The sequence below is a fragment of the Microtus oregoni genome, unplaced genomic scaffold, assembly GCF_018167655.1.
Source record: "Microtus oregoni isolate MIOR12 unplaced genomic scaffold, Mior012 000044F_ref0000062, whole genome shotgun sequence".
Taxonomy (NCBI): domain Eukaryota; kingdom Metazoa; phylum Chordata; class Mammalia; order Rodentia; family Cricetidae; genus Microtus; species Microtus oregoni.
Window position 1 is genome coordinate 1,737,122 of NW_024543218.1, and position 27,872 is coordinate 1,764,993.

The 27,872-nt window shown below is 38.3% G+C and overlaps 1 protein-coding gene across 1 annotated transcript in view; it reads left to right on the forward strand.

Annotated features, from left to right (window-relative positions):
• Window positions 1-23,773, forward strand: part of LOC121434654 (zinc finger protein 431-like) — a gene marked incomplete at its 3' end in the record, with an annotated part of 37,038 nt that extends 13,265 nt beyond the window's left edge. The window contains exons 2-4 of the mRNA XM_041633586.1: window positions 21,501-21,627; window positions 21,823-21,883; window positions 22,915-23,773. Of these exons, the coding sequence (XP_041489520.1) occupies window positions 21,501-21,627; window positions 21,823-21,883; window positions 22,915-23,773 (1,047 nt within the window). The remainder of the gene's footprint in view (window positions 1-21,500; window positions 21,628-21,822; window positions 21,884-22,914) is intronic.
• Window positions 23,774-27,872: the final 4,099 nt, after the last annotated feature.

Genomic DNA, 27,872 nt, shown 5'->3' on the forward strand with positions numbered 1-27,872 from the left:
GGACTTATACATTTGGAGCAAAGGAAGTTGCTTTACATGTACCCTGATTCTTCAAAAATCTGTTCTTTTGAAATTTCTTTTAAAAAAAAGTTTTCATTTCCTCACTGTGATGCAGACTTAGATTCAATCACCAATAGTAGGTAACAAAATGTTATCTAAGTTATCCTAAGACACATTATTTTTTATTATAATAGAATGAGATGTTTTAGTAATCAAAACTATTTTCTACAAAGTAAAAACATCAGAAGTCTTCAAGTGAATCCTGTGATATTTTTAGACCAGCCCTTCTCACCCAAGCCATTTTCTATTATTAGTAAAGGAGACAACTGGAGTCTACAGGATGCCAGTGATTTCTAGGAGTTTGACTTTGATGAGTATCTTGTAGTTCTTGTTTAATGGACCATAATATATATTTGTAGATCTGTGTTTGTGTCTTTTTCTATAATGGTGCCATCTATATTTTTGATTTTTTTGAACTGTAAGCTTATTAGATCATTCATTTTCTTGAAAATTATAGACCTTCACCAATTTGTATTCCGAATATTGGTTATGCTATTTGATCCTTAATTGTTAATTTATAACAGTTTCTTGGATAAACAGTTTTAGTTTTCTCTTGTTGATCTTAGATGCTTGCCCCTTTCCATTTCCTGGCATGTCTGTGCTTTCTAGTTGTGCTATCTTTATGTTTGAGTCTTTGCTGTTTAGCTCATTGACTAGACTAATACATTGTCTTTGATTCTCTAAAACCTTCTCATATATTATTGTGTCTGTGTGCTTATTAGCCTCAGCTGTCAGCATGACAAAGCCAAGGTTCATCTGAGGGCACAACAATTAACCATGTGCTCAGATCAGAATGTCTGGTTTCTGTCTGAAAGACATTGTGTTGATTGACGATTGATGTTGGAAGATCTTCCCCTGAGTTGGCAGTGTCTCTAAGCAAGTGGGCCTGGGCTGATGAAGAGAGCTAGCTGAGCAGAAGATAGTGACAAGGCAAAAGAGAAAATTAGGCAACAATGGTTCTGCATGTTTTGCCTTCAGTGATTAACTTGAGTTTTGATACTAAACACCCACAGTGGTGGACTCTGACTTCGGCATAACAACCAAATAAACCTGTTCATTTCCAGAGTTCCTTTTGGTTAGGTAATTTAATCACAGCAACAGAGATGAATGTAGCAACCAAAAAATAGTACCTCAAAAGGGATTTTGTTGCTGCAGTGGACTTGGAAATATGGACTTTGGAAGAATTTTGAAGATATCAAAACTTTAGATAGAAAAAATCCAAAAGTCACGGAAAGCTCTACACAGTGCATAACTGACTGCTCTTGTAGGACCTCAAAGCCTGGAATGTTAACTATACTGGCAGGCAGTGGAGGTCAAGGTCATAGGATTTTAGTGGGCAAAAAGGAGGTGATTTGTCCTGTCTTTCCTGAGAGATCTGTGTCTCAGGGTTTTCAGGTTAAGTCAATGGCTACTGCGGCACAGTGTGACTTCCAGTTCCTGGCAGATTGATAGACTCACACACAGAGGCATTCAGGCTAATTTGTGTTTCTCTCTATATTCCCTTAGTAGTCAAGGAAGCTTTACAGGGCAACTGGTCTGAGACAATGAACTTGTATTCCCTGTATAGCTTACAATCTTCATGGCATCCAGGGAACGACAACTGTATTGAGCCTAGAAATTGCAAATAACTTCTGATTCTGATAAATATATAAAAATTCTGATTGCTCTCAATAAGCTTTCATAGCCTCATCTAGCTCTGGTCCCTCCTGCCCAAGCCTGGCCTCATTCCTTGTGGCTCTATTAGGTGATATTCGTCTGGTAAGTAACTATAGGTGCTTGAAGAATTTATAAAACATTTCCTAGAGATCATTTTTGTGATCCTTTGGCCACAAATCTTTCTTAATATTTCCATGTGCCAAGAAGGTTGTTAAGGCAGAATTAAAAAGTAATAGACTGATTTTTTAGAAAAAAATATTATTTCTGTTGGATAGTTATTGCTGCTGACTGCTTCAGGTCTACAGTGAAAAAGAAACACATAGAAAGGAATGAAAAAAAAAAAGAAAAGCTTTAGGTAATTTCAGATGACAGTCCAGTGGTGAAAAGGGGATTTTGTGGATTTGGGGATTTTACACCATTAAAGGGAAGAGCCTTGCTCTGCATTGAAAGCCAAGCAATGTACCTTACAGTGGAAAATGTATCCAGCTAATCTCTTAATTTATGGAAGGCATATGCAACAAAATTCCTTATCTCAGGGCAACATCATACAGAACCTGTCATCAATTTTGTTTAAGCTTGGTGGAATACCCATATGGTCTGTCCAGCAGAATTCAATTAGGGTTCCCTGGGAAGGGACACTGAGACTGAGGAAAATTTAGATCAAGAGAAATGAAGACACAATCATAGGTTAGACCACTGAAGGCTATAGGACTGAAGTCCAGTACCAAACAGCTCCGAGTTTATTTCTTGGACAGCATATATACTGTTTTCAAGTAATGTTCAGTCTCTGAATCTCTTAAGTATCTCCCTACAGTTGTCATCAATTGAGAAACAAAATCTTGAAACAATTCATCAGGTTTCTGTTTTATCTTAGACAATTCTTCTGTTTTCTTTCCAGTGCCAGGTAATTTATACAAGGCCTTTTTTTTTGCTGGAATATTAAGTTGAGCATATACTGCCACATCAATTTCAACTGATGATCTAAATCTTTATAATGATCTTCTCCTGCTTGCATGTCAAACTTAACAGGCATTGTTAATTTGTTTTTGGTTTATTTAGCTTTATTTTATGTGCAATGGTGTGAAGGTGTCTGATCCCTTGCAATTGGATCTTCATACAGTTGTGAGCTGCCACTTGGGTGCTGGAAATTGATCTTGGGTCCTCTGGAGGAGCTCCCAACCCCTGAGCCCTCTCCAACCCCAGACAGGCATGTTTTGTACTTTGTTAATATTAGCTCTAAGTTGACATACTCATGGAATTATGATTCCACAATATATAATCTCCTACAGACAAACAAGCTCTAGCCATGTTTTTCAATCCACGGAGGCAAAGCTTCAACTGCTAATTGTCTACAAAATTGCTTGAATAAATAGAGTTTTTGGCCTATATTGAGAACCAGCATTTTTTAATTCTTTAAGTTGTGTAAAAGGTTAAGGCGTGTGTACTCTCAGAACATTTTCTTGAACATCCTGATGTTCTATAACAGAAATAAATTACATCCTTGAATGACTTTTTCTTGGATCCTCTCTTAATACTTCCATATAATGGGCTAATACTCAAAGTCTGTTAAAAATTTGCAGGCCTTGGACCATAGAGATTATAGGAAATTTTCTTTCTTTAATAGATAAAGCTTGGGAGAATCTAAATTTGTCTCTTCTCTGGTGGAAGGCGAGGGAGTGCTCCTTCTTGAGCACTCCATGAACTCCTTTTTGAAATCCTTCATGAGTTTTTTTTTGGCCAGGAAGAAATTTGGACTGCTTCCAGTTTTTTATTTAAAGAGTCCATCAGATTCCTCAGTCCCTTAGTCTCTGACTGTTTTTCAATTGTCTTAGATCATTTACTTGACTGTTCTTCAACATTCATAGATAATAGAGGAAATCTGAATCAGGACACTTAGAAGTCCCTTTTTTGATTTCACCTCATTATCAGGAACCTCTTTTAAATTTTACCTCATCATCAGTATCTGATGTGATATTATCAGTTGACTTTTCAAAGCGTTTGCATTAAACAGTTCCTTCACTGAAACAGAAACTTAGTTTTACTTTTACTTCACTTTGGGTGCAATTTCTGACTTTAAGGACAAAGATCTAAGCTGTCATGAATAAGTGTTGAGAGGCTGAAAATACCTACTGAAATGTTCTCTGGACCATGTACAATATAATGTTGCTGTATTTTAACTCCAATACACCCCCTCATATCTGCATTTAAGTTCCCTGCTCAGGAATCCAAGGACAAATTCTTTCAATAAATTGCAAAAATGTATACAGTTGCTGACACCCTACCTTAGCACCTATGGGTTTTACAATATACCTAAATCAATGTACAAACAGCTGTTTCCTGTTTTTCCCCCCATAATTACTTTTTTACATTTATATAAATGTTACTTCTTATTCAAGTTACTTCATTCCTTATTTTACACTTACACAGCAGTTAATAATTTTACACTTATACAGCAGTTTTCATGCTGCATAGCTAACCTCTTTTGTCTTCTATATACACTCCTCTGTTTACTTTCCTTTGTGTTTACAGCAATGGCTCCCCGAGAAAACTCACTGCAGATCTCCCTTTAACTGAATACTGAGTACAATCCTTCATCCTGCGGTGTCCTTGTGTCGTTCCTCCCACCCCCTTGCACATCCCAGCATTTGGTGCTGACTCTTGAAGCCCACTCATTGGAATTTTCCTGGCGATTCCCTGTGAGTGGATTTTGAGACTGAAAAAATTTAGATTAAGATAAATGAAGACAGAAACATAGGATAGACTGAGAGAACTAAAGGCCAATACCAAACAGCCCCAGCCCTGAGTTTATTTCTCAGCCAGTATATATACTAGATACAGTCAATAGGCAGAACAAAGAACAGTTAAGTCAGGTAGCCATTTTTTTGCACTACCCTTGGAATACAATTCAAAGAGGTGCATTATCTTATTCAGCTAAGCAGCTTCTAATGTCTAAGGATGACTTGCTATTGCTGGTCTACACCAGCCCAAAACTTAACTTAAAAAGTGTGCTCTTTGAACTGGGCAAAATGTTCTTTCCATGGGCTAACACAGACATTACTCATAGCTCTCAAGGTTATTGGAAAATGCAGAGCAGGCAAGCTTGCACTTAATTGACTTCTTTAAGACAGAAAGAACTCTAAATAGAAACTGAGTTATACGTGGACTCCCACATTGGTCTCAGGATTTCATAGACTTAAGAACTAGTGGCTGGCTGCTCTGCTTCTTGGATTTTTTTGGCTTTCACCCTAATACATAATTCCAGGTTTTATAAGTAAGGCCAATTAGAGTTTGCATTATAACTACTAATTCTAAAATAAGTCTTCTTCTTACTTCCTATCCATTAATTTATGTTTAAGTTCTATCAAGTAGGTTAAAATTAAGTTTATGAATTCTGCACATATTGCACATGTTTTGGTCTTTTAACATTTGAACTATACTACATATAACATTTTCTTTATCTGTTCTTTGGTTGAGGAGCATCTAGGTTGTATCCAGGTTTGGGTTTTTACTAATAATGCTGTTATGCACATAGTTGAACAAATATTCGTATAGAATTATTTGGTTGTGCATCTTTATGTATATGCCCAAGAATTGTTTTCTTTGTCCTGAGGTAGGCTGATTCCCAATTAAATCAAAGAGACCCATTAGATAGGATCAATAGGAGGAGATGGGCAGGTGCCAAGGCAAGAATTCACCCAATAATCTGAAAAACAACATGAAAACACCAGAACCCAATGATCTTACAACAGAAGTATTTGAACAACCTAACACAGAAGTGAAAAAAATTGACTTTATGAAGGCAATAGAGTCCCTTAAACAACATGTAAAAAATGCCCTTATAGAAATGGATGAGAAGTATAACAAAAAGTTTGAAGAAATGAGTAAATATGTACATGATACCCTGGGAAACCAAGAAAAAAAATGATCAAACAGGTAATGGAAACAGTTCAAGGACTGAAAACTGAAATGAAGGCAAAGAAGAAAATACAAACTGAGGACCAGCTAGATATGGAAAATCTAGGTCAACGAGCAGAGTCTACAGAAACAAGCATAATCAATAGAATACAAGAGCTAGAAGAAAGAATCTCAGATGCTGAGGACACCATAGAGAAAATAAACGAACAGATCAAAGAAAACAGCAAAGACAACAAATTCTCAACACAAAACATTCAGGAAATATGGGACACAATAAAAAAAAACCAAATGTAAGAATAATAGGAATAGAAGAAGGAGAAGAGTCACAGCTCAAAGGCCCAGAAAATATTTTCAACAAAATTATGGAAGAAAACTTTCCCAACTTAAAGAAAGATATTCATTTAAATATTCAAGAAGCATACAGAACACCAAACATACTGGATCAAAGAATAATATCTCCTCACCATATAATAATCATAACACAAAATATACAGGTTAAAGAAAGAATATTAATGGGGATTGCATTGAATCTATAAATTGCCTTTGGTAGAATTGCCGTTTTTACTATGTTGATCCTCCCAATCCAAGAGCAAGGGAGGTCCATCCATTTTTTGGTATCCTCTTCAATTTCTTTCTTCAATGCCTTAAAGTTCTTGTCAAATAGATCTTTCACTTCCTTGGTTAGAGTTACCCCAAGATATTTTATGCTGTTTGTGGCTATCTTGAAAGGTGAAGCTTCTCTGATTTCCCTCTCTGCTTCCATATCCTTTGTGTATAAGAGGGCGACTGATTTTTTTGGAGTTGATCTTGTATCCTGCCACATTACTAAAGGTGTTTATCAGCTGTAAAAGTTCTTTGGTGGAGTTTTGGGGATTGCTTAAGTACACTATCATAACATCTGCGAATAACGAAAGTTTAACTTCTTCCTTTCCAATTCAAATCCCCGTAATCCCATTATGTTGTCTTATTGCTATTGCTAGAACTTCAAGCACTATATTGAAGAGGTATGGCGAAAGTGGACAGCCTTGTCGTGTTTCTGAGTTTAGTGGGATGGCTTTGAGTTTCTCTCCATTTAATTTGATGTTAGCTGTCGGCTTGCTGTATATAGCTTTTATTATATTTAGGTATGACCCTTGTATCCCTAATCTCTCCAAGACTTTTAACATAAATGGATGTTGAATTTTGTCAAATGCTTTTTCAGCATCTAATGAAATGATCATATGGTTTTTTTTTCTTTCAGTTTATTTATATGCTGGATTACATTGATAGATTTTCGTATGTTGAACCAGCCCTGCATCTCAGGAATGAAGCCTACTTGATCATTAAGGGAGCCACTTTAGGGTTGGCAAGAAACCTGACCCTAGACGGGCTCCCAGGTGCCCACGCCGAGGTCCCCAGTTAGTTCCTTGGGCAGCTGAGGATAGGGAACCTGAAATGACCCTATCCTATAGCAATACTGACAAATATCTTGCATATCATCATAGAATCTTCATCTGGTGATGGATGGAGATAGAGACAGAGACCCACACTGGAGCACTGGACTGAGCTCCCAAGGTCCCAATGAGGAGCAGAAGGAGGGAGAACATGAGCAAAGAAGTTGGGACCATGAGGGGTGCACCCACCCACTGAGACAGTGGAGTGGATCTATTGGGAGCTCACCAAGGCCAGCTGGACTGTGACTGAAAAAGCATGGGATAAAACTGGACTCTCTGAACATGGCGAACAATGAGGGCTGATGAGACACAAAGGACAATGGCATGGGGTTTTGATCCTGCTTAATGTGCTGGCTTTGTTGGAGCCTAGCCAGTTTGAATGGTCACCTTCCTAGATATGGACGAAGGGGGGAGGACCTAGGACTTACCACAGGGCAGAAAACCCTGACTGCTCTTTGGAGTGGAGAGGGAGTGGGAGAGGAGTGGGGGGAGGGGGAGAAGGGTGGGAGGAGGGGGAGAAGTGTGGGAGGAGGGGGAGGGAAATGGGAGGCTGAGAGGAGGTGGAAACTTGTTTTTTCTCCTTTTCTCAATAAAAAAAATAAAAATAAAAAAAAGAATATTAAGAGCTGCAAAGGAAAAAGGGCAAGTAACTTATAAAGGTAAGCCGATCAGACTTACACCTGACTTCTCTGTGGAATTCATGAAAGCCAGAAGGTCCTGGATAGAGGTACTGGAGAAGCTCAGAGACCATGGATGCAAACCCAAACTACTATACCCAGCCAAGCTATCGTTCATTATCAATGGAGAAAACAAGACATTCCAGGATAAGAACAAATTTAAACAATACGTAGCCACAAATCCAGCCCTACAGAAAGTAATAGAAGGAAAATCGCAACCCAAGGAATCCAACACTGCCAACACTGCCTACAATAACTCAGGCATCTAGTGACCCTTCACCAGCACATCTCAAAGAAGGGAGACACACAATCTCTACTACCAAAAGCAATAAGAATAACCGGAGTAAACAACCACTGGTCATTAATATCACTTAATATTAATGGGCTCAATTCACCTATAAAAAGGCACAGGCTAAAAGATTGGATATGAAAACAGGATCCAACATTCTGCTGTTTGCAAGAAACACATCTCAACCACAAAGACAGGCACCTACTCAGAGTAAAGGATTGGGAAAAGGTGTTTCAAGCAAATGAACCTAAGAAACAAGCAGTTGTGGCCATACTAATTTCTAACAAAACTGACTTCAAACTAAAGTCAATCAGAAGAGACCGAGATGGTCACTTTATAATCATAATAGGAACAATTCATCAGGATGACGTCTCAATCCTGAATATCTATGCCCCCAATATAAAAGCACCTACTTATTTAAAAGAAATATTACTAGAACTCAAGGCAGACATCAAACCACACACACTAGTAGTAGGAGACTTCAACACACCTCTCTCTCCAAGGGACAGGTCAATCAGACAGAAACCTAATAGAGAATTAAGAGAATTATTGGAGGTAATGAAGCAAATGGATTTAACAGACATCTATAGAACATTCCACCCAAATAGGAAAGAATATACCTTCTTCTCTGCAGCTCATGGAACCTTCTCAAAAATTGACCACATACTTGGAAACAAAGGAAACCTCCACAGATACAAAAAAATATCAGTGTCCACCTGTGTCCTATCTGATCACCACGGATTAAAGTTAGAAGGCAACAACAATGCTACCCACAGAAAGCTGACAAACCCATGGAAACTGAACAGTCAACTACTGAACCACACCAGGATCAAGGAAGAAATTAAGAAAGAAATGAAAGTCTTCCTTGAATTTAATGAAAATAAAGGGACAACATACTCAAACCTATGGGACACAATGAAAGCAGTGCTAAGAGGAAAGTTCATAGCACTAAGTGCCCACTTAAAGAAAATGGAGAATGCATACATTGGGGACTTAACAATACACCTGAAAGCTCTAGAAAAAAAAGAAGCAGACGTGCCCAGGAGAAGTAGAAGACTGGAAATAATCAAACTGAGGGCTGAAATCAACAAAATAGAAACACAGAAAACAGTCCAAAGAATCAATGAAACAAAAAGCTGGTTCTTGGAGAAAATCAACAAGATCGACAAACCCCTATCCAAACTAATTAAACGACAGAGAGAGAACACGCAAATAAATAAGATCAGAAATGAAAAGGGGACATAACCACAGACACAGAGGAAATTCAGAGAATCATTAGATCTTACTACAAAAGCCTGTATGCCACAAAACTGGAAAATACAAAAGAAATGGACATTTTTAAAATAAGTACCATATACCAAAGCTAAACCAAGACCAGGTGAATGATCTAAATAGACCGGTTACTCGCAAAGAATTAGAAACGGTTATCAACAATCTCCCTTCGAAAAAAAGCCAAGGACCAGATGGTTTCAATGCAGAATTCTACCAGAACTTCCAAGAAGAACTAATACCTATATTCCTTAATGTATTTCACAATATAGAAACAGAAGAGTCATTGCCAAATTCCTTTTATGAAGCTACAGTTACCCTGATACCAAATCCGCACAAAGACCCAACCAAGAAAGAGAATTACAGACCTATCTCATTCATGAATATCAACACAAAAATTCTCAATAAAATACTGGCAAACCGAATCCAAGAACACATAAGAAAAATTATCCATTATGATCAAGTAGGCTTCATCCCAGAGATGCAGGGCTGGTTCAACATACGCAAATCTATCAATGTAATCCACCACATAAATAAACTGAAAGAAAAAAACCATATGATCTTTTCATTAGATGCTGAAAAAGCTTTTGACAAAATTCAACACCCCTTTATGATAAAGGGCTTGGAGAAAATAGGGATACAAGGGTCCTACCGAAATATAATAAAAGCTATTAACAGCAAGCTGACAGCTAACATTAAATTAAACGGAGAGAAACTCAAAGCCATCCCACTAAAATCAGGAACACAACAAGAATGTCTACTCTCTCCATACCTCTTCAATATAGTGCTTGAAGTTCTAGCAATAGCAATAAGACAACATAAGGAGATCAAGGGGATTCGTATTGGAAAGGAAGAAGTGAAGCTTTCGTTATTTGCAGATGATATGATAGTATACATAAGTGATCCCAAAAATTCTACCAAAGAACTCCTACAGCTGATAAACACCTTTAGTAATGTGGCAGGATACAAGATCAACTCCAAAAAATCAGTTGCCTTCTTATACACTAAGGATAAGGAAGCAGAGAGGGAAATCAAAGAAGCATCACGTTTCACGATAGGCACAAATAGCATAAAATATCTTGGGGTAACTCTGACCAAGGAAGTGAAAGATCTATTTGACAAGAACTATAAGTCTTTGAAGAAAGAAATTGAAGAAGACACCAGAAAATGGAAGGACCTCCCTTGCTCTTGGATTGGGAGGATCAACATAGTAAAAATGGCAATTCTACCAAAAGCGATCTATAGATTCAATGCAATCCCCATCAAAATCCCATCAAAATTCTTCACAGATCTTGAGAAGACAATAATCAACTTTATATGGAAAAACAAAAATCCCAGGATAGCCAAAACAATCTTATACAATAAAGGATTGTCTGGAGGCATTACCATCCCTGACTTCAAACTCTATTACAGAGCTACAGTATTGAAAACAGCTTGGTATTGGCATAAAAACAGAGAAGTCGACCAGTGGAATCAAATAGAAGACCCTGACTTTAACCCACAAACCTATGAACACCTGATTTTTGATAAAGGAGCTAAAAGTATACAATGGAAAAAAGAGAGCATCTTCAACAAATTGTCCTGGCAAAACTGGATGTCAATCTGTAGAAGAATGAAAATAGATCCGTATCTATCACCATGCACAAAACTCAAGTCCAAATGGATTAAAGACCTCAATATCAGTCTGAACACACTGAACCTGATAGAAGAGAAAGTGGGAAGTACTCCACAGCACATGGGCACAGGAGACCACTTCCTACGTATAAACCCAGCAGCACAGACACTAAGGGCATCATTGAATAAATGGGACCTCCTGAGACTGAGAAGCTTCTGTAAAGCAAAGGACACTGTCACTAAGACAAAAAGGCAACCCACTTACTGGGAGAAGATGTTCACCAACCCCGCAACAGACCAAGGTCTGATCTCCAAAATATATAAAGAAGAAATCAAGAAATTAGACCGTAAAAGGCTAATCAACCCAATTATAAAATGGAGCAATGAGCTGAACAGAGAATTCTCAACAGAAGAAGTTCAAATGGCCAAAAGACACTTAAGGTCATGCTCAACTTCCTTAGCGATCAGGGAAATGCAAATCAAGACAACTTTAAGATACCATCTTATACCTGTCAGAATGGCTAAAATCAAAAACACCAATGGTAGCCTTTGCTGGAGAGGTTGTGGAGAAAGGGGTACACTCACCCATTGCTGGTGGGAATACAAACTTGTGCAACCACTCTGGAAAGCAGTGTTTCGGTTTCTCAGGAAATTCGGGATCAACCTACCCCTGGATCCAGCAATACCACTCTTGGGAATATACCCAAGAGAGGCCCTATCATACAACAAAAGTATATGCTCAACTGTGCTCATGGCAGCATTGTTTGTAATAGCCAGAACCTGGAAACAACCTAGATGACCTTCAATGGAAGAATGGATGAAGAAAGTATGGAATATATACATATTAGAGTATTACTCAGCAGTAAAAAACAAGGACTTCTTGAATTTTGCATACAAATGGATGGAAATAGAAAACACTATCCTGAGTGAGGTAAGCCAGACCCAAAAAGAGGAACATGGGATGTACTCATATTTGGTTTCTAGCCATAAATAAAGGATATTGAGCTTATAATTCATGTTCCTAGAGAAGCTAAATAAGAACATGAATCCAAAGACAAACACATAGGCATCCTCATGAATATTAACCTTCATCAGGCGATGAAAGAAGACAGAGACAGAGACCCACATTCGAGCACCGGACAGAAATCTCAAGGTCCAAATCAGGAGCAGAAGGAGACGGAGCATGAGCAAGGAACTCAGGACCACAAGGGGTGCACCCACACACTGAGACAATGGGGATGTTTTATCGGGAACTCACCAAGGCCAGCTGGCCTGGGTCTGAAAAAGCATGGGATAAATCCGGACTAGCTGAACATAGCGGACAATGAGGAATACTGAGAACTCAAGAACAATCGCAGTGGGTTTTTGATCCTACTGCACGTACTGGCTTTGTGGGAGCATAGGCAGTTTGAATGCTGACCTTACTAGACCTGGATAGAGGTGGGCGGTCCTTGGGCTTCCCACAGGTCAGGGAACCCTGATTGCTCTTCGAGCAGATGAGGGAGGGGGACTTAATCGGGGGAGGGGGAGGGAGATTGAGGGCGGTTGCGGGGAGGAGGCAGAAATCCTTAATAAATAAATAAATTAAAAAAATAAAAAAAATAAAATAAAAAAGAAAGAAAAACAGAAAAGAAAAGAAAATGCAGAGCAGGCAAGCTTGAACGCATATGACTTCTTTAAGACAGAAAGGACTCTAAATAGAAACTGAGTTATACGTGGACTCCCACATTGGTCTCAGGATTTCATAGAGCTAAGAACTAGTGGCGGGCTGCTCTGCTTCTCTGATCTTTTAGCTTTCACCCTAGTATCTGACTCCAGGTTTTATGAATAAGACCAAATAGAATTTGTGCTATAAATACTAATTCTAAAATAAGCCTTCTTACTTCCTATCTGATTTTGTGCTTAAGTTTCTATCAAGTAAGTTAAAATTATGTTTTTGAATTCTGCATATACATAACATATTCTGCACATACTGCACATATTTTGGTCTTTTAACCTTCGAACTTTACTCCATATAACATTTTCTTTATCTATTTTTGGTTGAGGAACATCTAGTTTGTATCCAAGTTTGTGCTTTTACTAACAATGCTGCTATGAACCTAGTTGAACAAATATTCGTGTAGAATTATTTGGTTGTGCATCTTTTATGTATATGCCCAAGAATTGTTTTCTTTGCCCTTAGGTAGGTTGATTCCCAATTTTCTGAGAAACTGCAATAATTTTCCAGAGTGGTTGTACAAGTTTGCATTCCCACTAGCAATGGATGAGTGTTCCCCTTTCTCAACATCCTCTCCAGCCTAAGCAATCATTGACATTTTTGATCTAAGCCATACTGACAAGTGTGAGATGGTATTTCAGAGTCATTTTGATTTGCAGGGTATGGTGCAGTAGAATTGCTGGAATCTGGGAGTGACACATTGCTCTGTCTGTTGTTGATTGTATTCTTTCCTTTGGTCCAAGAATTTGGGTTTGTGATTGTGGTTTAAGTGCCAATATCTCAGTTTGTCTTTGTTGGATGGGTGTTTGCTTCCTTGATTTGTTTGTTCTCTGGTAATCTAGTCTGTGTGGCAAAGGGTTGAACTGAGGTTCTTTTTAAAGGTCTTTTGGTACTTTATTTTTTTTAAAATAAGAAAACAATCTATTTCCTTTATATATACCATTCAAAGTTGCTGTTCCCTCTCCTCCACTAATTGCCCCACATACCCTCCCACCCCACTATTCAAATTTCAGAGAGCATAAGGCACAGGCACACTGCATGGGGGAATTCCACAACCCTCCCTACTGTATCTAGCCTGAACAAGGTATCATTCAAAGAGACTAGGTTCCCAAAAAGCACTACACCAATTTTGGGACTGAAATTCTTGCGGTATGTGTAGCCTTATTATAGCATGGAGTATGAGCCTAAGGAGGTTAGGACTGCAAACAGAAAGGAAGGGGAACTTGGGGAAAGTGTTGAGGGTGTAGAGAAGATTTGGGGAGGTCTGTGGGCTTGTGGCATACATGGAATTCTGGCAGGTGGTTTGTCCTTTGAGCCAGGGGTCTCCACCCAAGTTGGAAGCTACAATACAGACATGATGAGGAGAATGGGTTTTTCGTTTAGTGTTGAGGGTTTTTGAAAGAATGGAGGAAGTCTATGTGAATTGTTGATGGTTGCCATGGCCTCTGGTCCAGCATGTGGTCTTTTCCTTCAGTTTATCTACTTGTTCTTTGTGTGGTGTGTCCTGTACTTGAGCAGAGGCTTTCCACCCAATGTGTAGGTTGTGGTAACTGTAGGGTTGGTTGGGGATTGTGTCTGGGAATGCAGTGAGTGTGTTAGTTTCATAGACTGGTGGACTGCCTGCCTGTTCTTCTGCTGGGATGATATGCACATGAGCAAGGATTTTCTGGTTGAATTTGGGGATGAAGCACAGCTATATTCCTTTTTCTGAATGGGAGTTTATCCTATGCCATCGCATGTTGGAAATCCTTCATTTTTTACTTGAAATCTCAAGATGTGTCAGAAAAGAGGTTGGCTTGAATTCCATCCAAAAGATCTTTGAGAAATTTGTGCTATATGGGTTATTACAGATTATGAAGATAAAAGAACTCAGACTAAATGCATTTTCACCTCTTCTCTTTTATTTATTCTTCTCTCATACAATACATGTTGACTGCAGCTTCCACTTCCTCCACTCCTTCCAGTTTCCCCCAGTCCTCATTCCCCCATGTCCATTGCTCCTTTTTCATCTGTCATATAATAGAAAGCCTCCATGGGATATCAAAGAAACCCTTCATAAAAAGGGTCAAGAAAACTAGGTAAAATTCCTTATCAAAACTGGACAAAGAAAATTATTAGGAAGGAAAAGGTCACAAAAATTGGCAAGAGTAAGAGACACCAAGAGTTCTACAGTTAGTAATCATACAAACACCCCAAGCTGACAACCAAAGCATGCATGCCCAGGGCAGATACAGAACTGTTCATGTTCCATGATTATCACTTCATTTTGTCTGAGACACTATGAGTCTTGTTGATTCTGTAGCTTTGGTTTTCCTGGGTTCCTCAACCCCTCCAGATGCTACATTTTTTACCCCTTCTTTCCACAGGATTCCAAAACCTCAAGGTAAAGTTTGGGTAGGGATCTCTGCATGTGTAACCATCAGCTGCTGGAAGAATTCTCTCTGGTGACATTTGTGTTGGGAATCAATCTATGATTTTAGATATGACTCAGTTCATTTCTTTTTTCTTGTTTAGTTGTATTCGGTTCTCCCCTAATTCTGGAAGCCATCAAGTTCTGGTTCCTGGCCATCCTGCAGTATCAGACATTGGCTTCCTCTCACAGCTTGGACTAAAAGTTAGACCATCATTGGTTGTTCACTTCACAAACTCTGAGGCATGTTTTCCCCAGTGTATCTTGCTAGCAGAACAAGTGTAGTTCTAAGTTTAGTGACTGACTTTGTGTCCCAATCCCACTGATGGGAGCCGTATGTATTTACAGAACAAGGCTGGTTCAGCCTCTGCATTGCTCACTAGTAGCAATCTTCAATAGTGTCTTTCTTGTAGTTCTGGAAGTTTGCAGTCTACTGTTTCCACATCTCCTGCAAACAGCTCCGTTATTCCTGTCATCTCTCCCTCCTATTCTTCATCTCTGTCCTTTGCTTACTTGATCTTTCCTGTTCCCATCCGCACCTGCCTCGAGTGAATCCACAAAATCTATTCTGCCTTCGCAGAGAAATCCATGCATGGCCCCCAGAGCTGTTCTTGTTACTTAGCCCTTCTGTATGTATGGATTGTTCTGTGATTGACTGTGATTACTATGGTTGTACTTTACTTACCTGCTAATATCCACTTTTAACTGAGTGAACCATGTTGGCTTATATACTTCTGGGTTGCCTCACTCAAGATAAAAAATAGTCATGCAACAAGACAGCAACCAAATAATTCAAATATGGTGCAGTACACCTCTAAATGGAATTCTCAGTAGAGGAATCTAAAATAGATGAGACACATTTAAAAATATGTTCAGTATCATTAGCCATCAGGAGATTTCATCATAAACCTGACAGAAAGGATAAGTTCAACAACACAAGTGACAGCTAAGGCTCTAAGGATGTGGAGCAAGGGGATACATTGCTCTTGTAGTGCAAACTTGTCCAGCCACTGTGGAAATCAATATACAATCCTTGAATATTGGGAATCAATCTACCCTAAGACCCAGGTGTCCCACTCTGTGCATATTCCCAAAACATGCTCTTCCCTCCTACCACATGGATACTTGCTTGACTCTGTTCATAATAGCCAGAAACTGCTGTGTCTGTGATAGATTGCATTGATTACTGAATGATGTAGGAAGCCCCTAAGAAGGTGGACCTGTGCTTGGATATGGAGCATTCTGAGCATGAAGTAGAGACTAGGCAAAAGAGAAAGGCTGTAAACAGTCTTAGCAAGTGTGTTTTTTTTTTTTTTTTTTTTTTTTTTGGTTTTTTCGAGACAGGGTTTCTCTGTGGTTTTGGAGCCTCTCCTGGAACTAGCTCTTGTAGACCAGGCTGGTCTCGAACTCTTAGCAAGTGTGTTTTGCCTTCAATTGTTAGCTTGCAGTTTCTCCTACACTTCCAAAATGATTGAGTGTGATTTGACACAATCAATGAAATAATCCCTTTTACTGCCTGAGATGCTTTCAGTTTGAGGATTTAATCACAATAGCATAAAAGCAGGTTAGCACAAACAATTACAACACAAAAGTTGATTTTGTTTGTCAGTATAATATAGGAATGATGACTTTTGCCACAATGTGGAAGATATCAAGTTTTTTTTTTAATTTTTCCATTTAATTATTTACACCTCCTTCCCTCTTCCCTATCCCCTCCAACTCCTCCACACCCTCTCCTCCCTCTTCCTACCTGCTTGAGAGAGGGCAGGCAACCCTGCCCTTTGGGAAGTCCAAGGTCGTCCCCCCTACATCCAGGCCTAGGGACCTGTGCATCCATATAGACTAGGGTCCCAAAAAGCCAGAGCATGTGGTAAAAATAAGTTCCATTGCTTTTTTCAATGGCTTCTCAGTCAGCCCCCATTGTCAGCCACAATCAAAGAGTCTGGTTTGATTACATGCTCATTCGGACCCGGTCCAACTAGACTTGGTGTGCTCACAGTAGAACAGAAAGTGTAGAATACATATGCATTAGAGTACGACTCAGCGGTAAAAAACAAAAACAAAAACAAGGACATCTTGAATTTTGCTTGCAAATGGATGGAAATAGAAAACACTATCCTGAGTGAGATAACCCAGACCCAAAAAGATGAATATGGTACTCACTCATTTGTGGACTCTAGCCATAAACCATGGTCATTAAGGCTATAGGTCACAAGCCTAGAGAAGCCAAATAACAAGGTGAACCCAAAGAAAAATATTTATAGATCCTACTGGAAATTGGAAGCAAACAAGATTGCAGGGCAAAAGTTGTGACCATGGGGGAGGGGACAGGCATGGGAGTGAGGTTGGGGGAAAGGGGAGACGGGGAGAGGGAAGGGAGAAGGGAAGGACTGCCAATAGCTTATGGGAGGTGGAGGGTGGAGATGGAGGAAGGGCTGATGTAGGAGCAGGGAAGAAGATAGCTACATTAAAGCATCCATTTTAAAGTTGGCAAGTGACTTGGCTCTAGAGGGGATCCCTGGTGTCCATTGGGATGTCCCCAGCTAGGGCCTGAACAGCAGGGGAGAGGGTGGCTGAACAGTCCTTGCCCCACAGTAATGCTGATGATTATCTTGAATATCACCATGGAATCTTCATCCAACAATGGATGGAGATAGAGACAGAGACCCACATCAGAGGAATGGACTGAGCTCCCAAGGTCCTGTTGAAAGGCAGAAGGAGGGAGAAGATGAGCAAAGAAGTCAGGACCATGAGGGGTTCGTCTACCAACTGAGGCAGATATCAAGATTTTTATGTGACAAAAAATAGAAACTTGAACATAATTAACTGTTCTTGTAAGACCAAGAAAATGAAAAGGTAATGGCAGAAAGTGGGTATTGAGATCATAGAATTTCAGTTGAAAATAAACTTGATTAAAAAAACCCAAGCACACCGGGCAGTGGTAACACACGCCTTCAATCCCAGCACTTGGGAGGCAGAGGGAGGTAGATCTCTGTGAGTTCGAGACCAGCCTGTTCTACAAGAGCTAGTTCCAGGACAGGCTCTAAAGCTACAGAGAAACCCTGTCCCAAAGAACAAAAAGAACAAACAAACAAAAAATACCAAATCTGAAGTCTTTTGTCTGTTTTTTTTTGTTTGTTTGTTTTGTTTTGTTTTTTGTTTTCCAAGACAGGGATTCCCAGTGTAACAGTCCTACCTGTCCTGGAACAACTGGAACTAGCTCTTGTAGACCAGGCTGGCCTCAAACTCAGAGGGATTCACCTGCCTCTGCCTCCCCAGTGCTGGGGTTAAAGTTGTGTGTCGCCACCATCCAGACTTTTGTGGATATTTTAGCTCCAAATTTTTTTTATTCTGCCTATGCTCTAGAAATTTAGTAATGCCAAATTAAAATGTAATGGGCTAATGTCTTTAATGGAATATTGAAGATGTTCAATGGTTATCACTGATGACTCTTTTAGGTGTAGAGTAAAAGTACCCAGGTAGGGCAGAAATAAATGAAAATAAAAATGTAGCTTCAAAGGGCTTTATGTGTTAATACAGGCAGGAATTTTCAAAGAGTTTATTATCATTACAGAAAAGCCATTACTGTGCAGTGGAAGCTTATCAAGGTGCCCTAAGGGTAAGACTCCAAATACAGAAACCTTCAATTTAGGGATGGTTGAGCAAATTGATTCATAGACACAGGAAGCTACTTCATTCAAAACCTTCTGCACCTGTGGTCAAGCTCATTAGTGTTCATTGCATTAAAGAAAACCCTGCTTCTCAGCATCACCAGTAATGTGTTGGTCTTGGGAACATGAAAGAATCAAAATTTAAGATCATGGCTTTTTAGCCCATGGTTACAGTTTACCATTATTGCAGGCATCTGTGTTTGGCAGAGACAGAAGCCCAGTGAGGAGACAGTGAGAGTTCATTGCATGAAGCTGTGAGGATTGAAGCTGGGTATGGTGTGGTTTCTTTTCCTCTCTTGTTCCTTTAGGGCCTGCCACCAGTTGTCAATTAAATTTCACACATGGAGGCTTATTTTTTTTCTTATAAATGCTTGACTTTGGTTTGTTTCAAGGCAGGTTGTTTTTAACTTAATTGTTCTCTCTACAATTTCCCCCTGGCCTTTATCTTTATTCTGTATTCCTCTCTTTGTTTCTTACTCCATGGCTTGCTGTGTAGCTGTATTAAAGGCTCCTGTTATTCTCTCCTTTTGTTGCCTCTTCTTTCTGTTTTCCTCCCAGATTTTCCCTCCCATTGATTCTCTTTTCCTGGCAGCCCTGCCTGTCCTTTCTTGTCATGTGACAGGTCATTCAATTGTTTTAGAATAACCAGTTATTTTAGATAGGCAAACTGTCACAGCTTCACAGAGCTAAACCAATGCAGCAATTCTTTGCATCATTAAAACAAACGTTCCACAGCAAAAATAAATATAACACATTTAAAAATGTGATTTCACAACACAGTGGTTTCCATTTTGAGCCCAAAGATGTTAAGATACCTAAGGTATGACACAACTTCCATGGAGAACTAGCCACTTATAGTGATGGGAAGTTTCCAAAGAGAGAAGTGCTGGAGAACTTGCAAGGACAAGGCCGTTTAAGTCATTTGAAACTGAAGCCATCCATCTGACAAGGGAGCTACAGGATTTGATGTTTGTCCTGCTCAGCTTCAGTCTTGCCTTGGTTGAATCTTCCCTCACTGTGTCTTTATTTTTCTCTTTTGGAATGTTAATGGGATTTTGTACCATTGATGTTAGAAGGAGGTAACGTGTTTTCAGGTTTTATAAGATGTTGCTGTGAACAGATTATCTTGAGTGCCAGATGGCATTACACATTTGGACAGTGTAGGGACCATTGCAGATGAGGATCATTACATGTCTATCCTTGAAATGACAAAATGCAATTTTTCCATTGTTGACCATGAACCAATAGTGGCTGAGGTCAGAATGAACTTGATTGAATGAACAACCTCCCAGAAAAGATCACGTATTTGAACAAGTTTCTCTCCTTGGTGGCTTTCTTTCAACTTCCTGTAAATATTTAGTAGGAGAAGCCTGTCTAGATGATATTCCTCATTATACATAATGAGTCTCAATACCATGAACTAATTTTCTAACACTTGTATCTACTGTTTTGTGCTTAACATTAATCAGCCAACTTCCTACTTCTATGGAAATTTTTTTGCCATCATTATAGGTTTGATCTCTACATTCTATATCTTACCTATATTCTATAGGTAAAAATGAGATATAGCAGAAACAGTTGCTATTAAGGAGTTTGGCAACATGCTATTTTAATTGCTTTGTTTGCTTGTCTAAGTAGCCCTTACTGTGGCTCTCCAAATTCCTGAAAGTAAAGGGGGGCATCATTTCTGGCTCTATACATTTTTATATTATTGGGTGATAGCCCTTGAATATAGGGTTTTTTTATATGACAAGTATATGCTGCTGTGCTGAGCTTCACATATAGATTGAATTTTAAAAATTGCAAGAGGGTATCACTCTGATTCCCAGGATACCATGTATTTATGATTATTAATACTGCCTGAGTCAGTTAATTGCAGGTGCATGAACTTATTCTGATTTGTTATGCTTGATTTGATTTTTTTAAATCAATATGACTATTTTATATGTCTTCATGGATATTCATTACCTGGGTACCTGATCATCAAGGTGATCTAAAGATCTCAGTATTCCTCATCATAAAACAATGGAAAGTTGTGATCCCCATGTAAGTACTGGAAAATGTGTCCAGCTCCATTCAAGACCAGCAAGAACTCTGAATTACTCTACCTTCTCTCCATCTCTTTGTTGATTATTCATGACAAACATGTATATTTCTAGTGTTTTCATCTGTGCATTTTAACTGCTTTACACATGAAGTTCCTTTCTACAAAATGTTATTAGACTTACAGTTTAAATTATACACTTCAGATATCTGGAAAATGAATATAGAACTGGAGTGAATGGAAAATTATTTAGAAGAACTTCAATAAAAGCCTTTCAGTTCTTTCTATCCCATTTGTTTGTTTCACTGATTTTTACACTGGAGACAGTGTCTTAATGAGTACTTCCACCTGTCCTGGACCTGATTGATTGCATAGACTTGACTGGCATTCAACTTAGAGACAAATATACCCACCTCTGTTTTCTGGGTGTTGTGTTTAAAGGCACAATACAACAATACACCCAGGGTGTACATATTACTTTTTTTGTGTGGTCTGTAACTCTTCATACAATTTTCTCATGCATACTATATGGTGTTGATCTTTTTTGTTGTCTCTTCCTCTCAATAGACCTTGCTCTTATGACAGAGTTGACTCTGCTCTTCAATTTCCCTCTATAGTGACTGTCTATGACATGGCATACGAGTAAGGAACACCAGAATCATCTATCTATACCCTGAAAAAAGTATGCATTTCCATCTTTGTCACTGTGGTGCTTTCCATTTTACACATGTGTGGTGTATTTTAGAAGGCAGTGACCTATGATGATGTGCACATCACCTTCACCCGGGAAGAGTGGGATTTGCTGAATCCTTCCCAGAAGAATCTCTATAAGGATGTAATGCTGGAAATGTACAAGAACCTCATTTCTATAGGTAAAAATGAATTTCCTTCATGTTTCAAAATGTGGAAACAACTTTTCCATGGTTGAGGATATTGTTCTGCAATTTGATTTAAAAAGAAGAATGAGGAGAATACAGCAGTCATATTTCTTAGGTGCACTTAAGATAATAAGCTAAATATTGCACATTGTTAAATGATACAACATATATTCTGGTCCTGTATTTTAGGATGCATTTGGGAAGACCATAACACTGAAGAACATTGGCAATGTTCTAGAAGACATGCAAGGTAATTTTCAAGTGCAAATTGATAACAATGTGCCTCTGATGAGACTGCACTTTCTCCTAGAACTTTTAAATAAAAGCAGCAATGCAAATAAGCACAGCTTTAAGTGCGTAGATGGTTATTAAATACTCACAAATCCATATACCTCAATTTCATGTATATGAATTATTCTTCCTTTCCTATGTGTATCAGACACTACACTTGATATAAGCTTATGAGCATAGAGACATGGAAAGATTAAACATACCTCTCCTTAAGAACAAAAAGAAGATAGGCAGTAGTTTCCACATAGAGTATACTTGTAAAATTTGATTCAAGTATACAATACTGATGGTTTTCTACACTCATTATTAATATAAAAACGTTACAAAAATGCCCAATGAAATCTAAGTATGTGCCAATACTTCTGAATGTCCTAGTTCACTTAGCAAAGGATATAAGACACACAGTATAGTAAAATTTATGAATGCAGTAAAGTTGGTAAAGCTCTCAGTGTATTCAGTTGTCTTCAAAAGTGTGAATAATATCATATAAAAATATTTTTGTAAATGTGAAAAGGTAAACCATGAAACAAAGGAATTTATCATCATACTTATTTTCCTAGATGCAAACTGACCCCAACTTAAAAAGCAAACATGATTTTAAACAGAGTTATGAAACCTTAATAACTAATTCCTATTTAGAATCGGAACAAGTTACAAAATAAATTCATACAGATATAAGGTTCAACAGTGTATTGAATGTGGTAAAGCTTTTAAATGTGTCAATTATCCTTGCAGGATTGAAAGAAGCCAAAATGGTGAGAAGAAACTTTCAGTATATACTCAATGTGTTAAAGCCTTTTCTGATGACACCCACTTTCTAAAGAATGAAAAAACACATACTGGAGAAAAATGGTCTAAAATTAAGCAGTGTGGGAAAGCCTCTCCTTATCACAGTTATATTCAAGTGCTTAAAAGAAAACACACTGGAAATAAACCCTATGAATATAGTCAAGGTGATAAAGACTTTGTTCTTTTTGAAACTCATCAAAGTCATAAAAGAACACATACTGGAGAGAAACCTTATGAATGCAATCAGTGTGGTAAGGCCTATGCATGTCAAACTGAACTTCAAAAGCATAAAAGAATACATACTGGAGAGAAACCCTATGAATGTAATCAGTGTGGTAAGGCCTTTGCACAAAACAGTCATCTACAAAGTCATAAAAGAACACATACTGGAGAGAAACCCTATGAATGTAATCAGTGTGGTAAGGCCTTTGCACGTCACAGTGATCTTCAAAGGCATAAAAGAACACATACTGGAGAAAAACCTCATGAATGTAATCAGTGTGGTAAGGCCTTTGCATGGCACAGTCATCTTCAAGTGCATAAAAGAATACATACTGGAGAGAAACCTTATAAATGTAATCAGTGTGGTAAGGCCTTTGCTGAAAACAGTACTCTTCAAAAGCATAAAAAAACACATACTGGAGAGAAACCTTATGAATGTAATCAGTGTGGTAAGGCCTTTGCTGAAAACTGTACTCTTCAAATGCATAAAAGAATACATACCGGAGAGAAACCCTATGAATGTAACCAGTGTGGTAAGACCTTTGCAGCTCACAGTACTCTTCAAAAGCATAAAAAAACACATACTGATGAGAAACCTTATGAATGTAATCAGTGTGGTAAGGCCTTTGCGTATCAAAATAGTCTTCAATTGCATAAAAGAACACATACTGGAGAGAAACCCTATGCATGTAATCAGTGTGGTAAGGTCTTTACTCAACACAGTGCTCTTCAAACACATGAAAGAACACATACTGGAGAGAAACCCTATGAATGTAATCATTGTGTTAAGGCATTTGCACGTCACAGTCATCTTCACGTGCATAAAAGAACACATACTGGAGAAAAACCTTATGAATGTAATCAGTGTGGTAAGGCCTTTGCAAAACACAGTCATCTTCAATCGTACAAAGAATCACAGAGTAGAGAGAACCCCTATGAATGTAATCCGTGTGGTTTGGTCTTTGAAGACCACTGTACTATTCAAGGATAAGAGATCACACAGTGTAGGGAAACTTTTTGAATGTATATCAATGTAAGGAAGACTTTTCACATCTTATTCATTTTCAAATGCATAAAAGAACACAGTCTGGAGAGATAACTGTCAATTGAATCTGTGGTAAATCCTTTGTCACAATCATCTGCAAATACATAAAATAAACCATCCTTTAGAAAAGCTCTATAAATTTAATTTGGTATTCTTTTTTTTTTGTTAAAAATATTTATTTATTTATTTATTATGTATACAATATTCTGTCTGTGTGCATGCCTGCAGGCCAGCAGAGGGCACCAGACCCCATTATAGATGGTTGTGAGCCACCATGTGGTTGCTGGGAATTGAACTCAGGACCTTTGGAAGAGCAGGCAATGCTCTTAACCTCTGAGCCATCTCTCCAGCCCCTAATTTGGTATTCTTTAAACCATGAGAAAAATCATACTATAGTAATACTCTATATGTGAATTTAGTATTTTAATGTTTTGTACCTCATACTTTTGTGTGTAATCAATCTGATAAAGCTTATGCATATTACCCTAATCATTTGTACCTATGGAAGAAACTGAGGGCTTATTCTAACTTATTTTTTAAAGATCTTAAGCCAACACACACAGTCAACCAACATCGGTTATTGTGTAGAAAAAATGGATAGTGTAAAAATCTGTTCAAGCACTATGATATCTCTTTTTATTTTGTTTGAACCAGCAAACTAATGGGCATAACCTTTTTTGTAGCCTTAGGAGTAGGAGAAAGGGCAAGTCAAAGAAACACACCTTGGACCTGAAAGCAGAGCCAAAGGAAAGCACTTTTTCTCTGAATCTAGAACTAGTTAAAGAAAGAACATCTCCCTGAAAACAGCCCAAATATTAAAAAGTGCCAGTGAAAGAAATACACTCTCAAAATACAACCAAATAATAAAGCCCCACATTCCACCCTTCTCCAAGTGAGTACTAAAGTAATGAATCCTTCAGTATGAAATCCTGCCCATCTCTGATATTGCTCATGATCAGGGATTAAAGTTTAACAAATTCCCTCATTCAAAATCTCCTTTGATGCCCCCTGATCCTAAGAAGCCATAGATGAGCCATATGCCAATTCAATATGCACCTGTCCTATTCAACACTGGTGGGGGTATTTATACTCCTGATTTCTTCCCTTTCAAATAAGAGGGCAGTAGAGCATGCGCATGCTCACGTGGGCATTTGTGTGAAGACATTCTTTCACTGGAATGCTTCAAAAACTTCTCAAGTTGTGCTGACATACAATTGTTACTTCTGTTTGGAAACCCTTATGAGAATTAAGCTCATCCCAGATGTGATGGATCACTTTTAACTTTTTTGGACACAATCAAAGATTTTTTGTTTCACATCCCTGCAGCTCTTTAACTGCAAGAAGACAATTATTTGCTGCTGCCCCATTTGCATGAGCATGTCTCTCTGTAGGATCTCTACCCATGTGAGCATGCACGTGCACCCCTGCCCTCTGCAGGAGCTGCTTATATTCAATATATATTTATCAATACAATATATGTCAATACGTAAAAAATGTTTTAGAGATAGAAACATGCATGCACATAATGGTCAGTATAATTTAACTTTGTATCAATATACAAGAATCAATACCAATATATTTGTCTAAAAGCAATAACTCACAATGATAAAATCTATTATCCCATCATTCCCCCCCTTTTTTTTTCAAAATGATCCCTGAACTTATAAATTTCCTCCCCCAACCTCCCAACCCCTAAATGATGTCCCTAAACCTAGGGGCAAACTTTACTGGGAGAGGGGACGTTGTCCTCTAGAATTACTTCCAGCTGTCATGGGGGCGACGTTCTTTCTGAGGGATCCTGTGAAAGTAAAATGATGGTTAAATTTCAAGATCAATGTCTTTTAAAATTGCAAATAGTATTTTGTGGAGGTCTGGCCAGAATGTTGTACAAGATGTGCACCATTTCAGCTAACCAAGTTGGGATCGTCTTGTGCAGCTGGTATCCAAAACAGGTCTTGTAGTAGCACTATCAGTATCATGATGTCATATCAACCAGGTAGAGTTGTTGTTGTGGGGCCCCATGTTCTTCCTGGAGACTTCAAATGTCACTTCAGGAAAACCTCATTGTTCATTGTGAAAAACTTAAACATTAATCATATATATATATATATATATATATTCAATGAAAGGTATGATATATATGTTCAATGAAAAGTATGATGGATATGAAGAAAAGCAAAGATGTTTTCTAAACTCATATTTCTTTCTGTCCCATATCATGGCTCTTGACATGAGACAGAAACTCCAGAAACTCTGGGTTTTTCTCTTACCAAGAGGCTTGGAATTGGAGAGGGACTGAGCCAGAGTCCAACTTCAAAACCAGCTCTACATATTTATAAAGAAATGTTTAATAAGACATATATATATATATATAAATTAATACTTACAAAATGTGTCCAACCATCAATAATTAATTATTCAGGGTCCCTTAATTTCTTTGAAGATGAGTATTTTCCTGTGGAGATAAGAAAAGAACCCTTCCTCCAACCTATCTGTATTTCTTACCATCAGTATGCTCACCATCCTTATGAAAGAATTGTTATTTATCTTTTCCAAGTGGCTTCTCTTCTTCAAACTGAACCTTTATAAATTTTGACGGTATCCACAATTTTTCCTCACCTGTGGAGATAAGAGCAAAACCCCTTCCCCAACACAGCACATCTCCTGGATTCCATTGTGAGGTCAGTACATCCTTGAAATAAACTGGTTGATTTAGTTCAGTAGACTTTTCCATTATCCAATGTCTTTCTGCAGCCATTGTTCCCTTCTCATTAGCGTTGAGAAAATTCAAGGTTAACAAAGCATTATGTAACCTATTTCTGGGGGTGTTTTCCACCCCTTTCTGTTTGTTCAACATATCCTTTATAGTTCGATTTGATCTTTCTATGACTGCTTGACCTGTAGGATTGTATGGTATACCTGTAACATGCTCGATATTGTAATAATCAAAAAACCATTTCATTTTCCTAGAGACATAAGCAGGACCATTATCCGTCTTTATTTGTGTAGGTATACCCATGATAGCCATGACTTCTAATAAATGAGTGATTACTGAATCAGCTTTTTCTGAACTTAAAGCAGTTGCCCACTGAAAGCCTGAATAAGTGTCAATGGTGTGATGAACATACTTCAATTTGCCAAATTCTGCAAAGTGGAACACATCCATCTGCCAGATTTCATTCCTATGGGTGCCCTTCGGATTAGCCCCTGCAGGCAGTGGCGTTTGGTTATAGAAAGAGCAGGTAGGGCATTTCTTTACAATCTCCTTAGCTTGTTGCCATGTAATAGAAAACTCTTTCTTCAAATCTTTGCTATTAACATGATGTTTTTTATGAAATTCAGAGGCTTGTAGCACACTACCAATCAATAATTGATCAGTTTCGGCATTACCTTGTGCTAGAGGACCTGGCAGACCCATATGGGATCGGATGTGTGTTATGTACATAGGGCAAAGCCTGTGCCTGCTAGTTGACAAAGTCTCAGCTTGCCTTTTATAATTAACTCAGAGACTTTTTCCACATAAGTTTTCAGTTTCTTACTTGGTTTATGTGGTAAAAAGATCCATTCCAAAATAATATCATCTCTCTTCACTAAAATTCCTGTAGGAGAAATTTTTGATGGTAGTATGACGAGAATACAATTGAGCTCTGGATTCACCCTGTCCACATGTGCCTGTTGTAATTTTTCCTCAATCATTGTCAGTTCCTTTTCTGCTTCAGCTGTTAATTCTCTGGGACTGTTTAAATCTTTATCACCATCCAAGGTTTTGTTCAAATGAATTATTAGATCAGGTGTTATTCCAATAGCTGGTCGTAGACTGGAAATGTCTCCTAACAGTCTTTGAAAGTCATTAAGAGTCCGTAGGCGATCTCTCCTAATTTGTGCTTTTTGT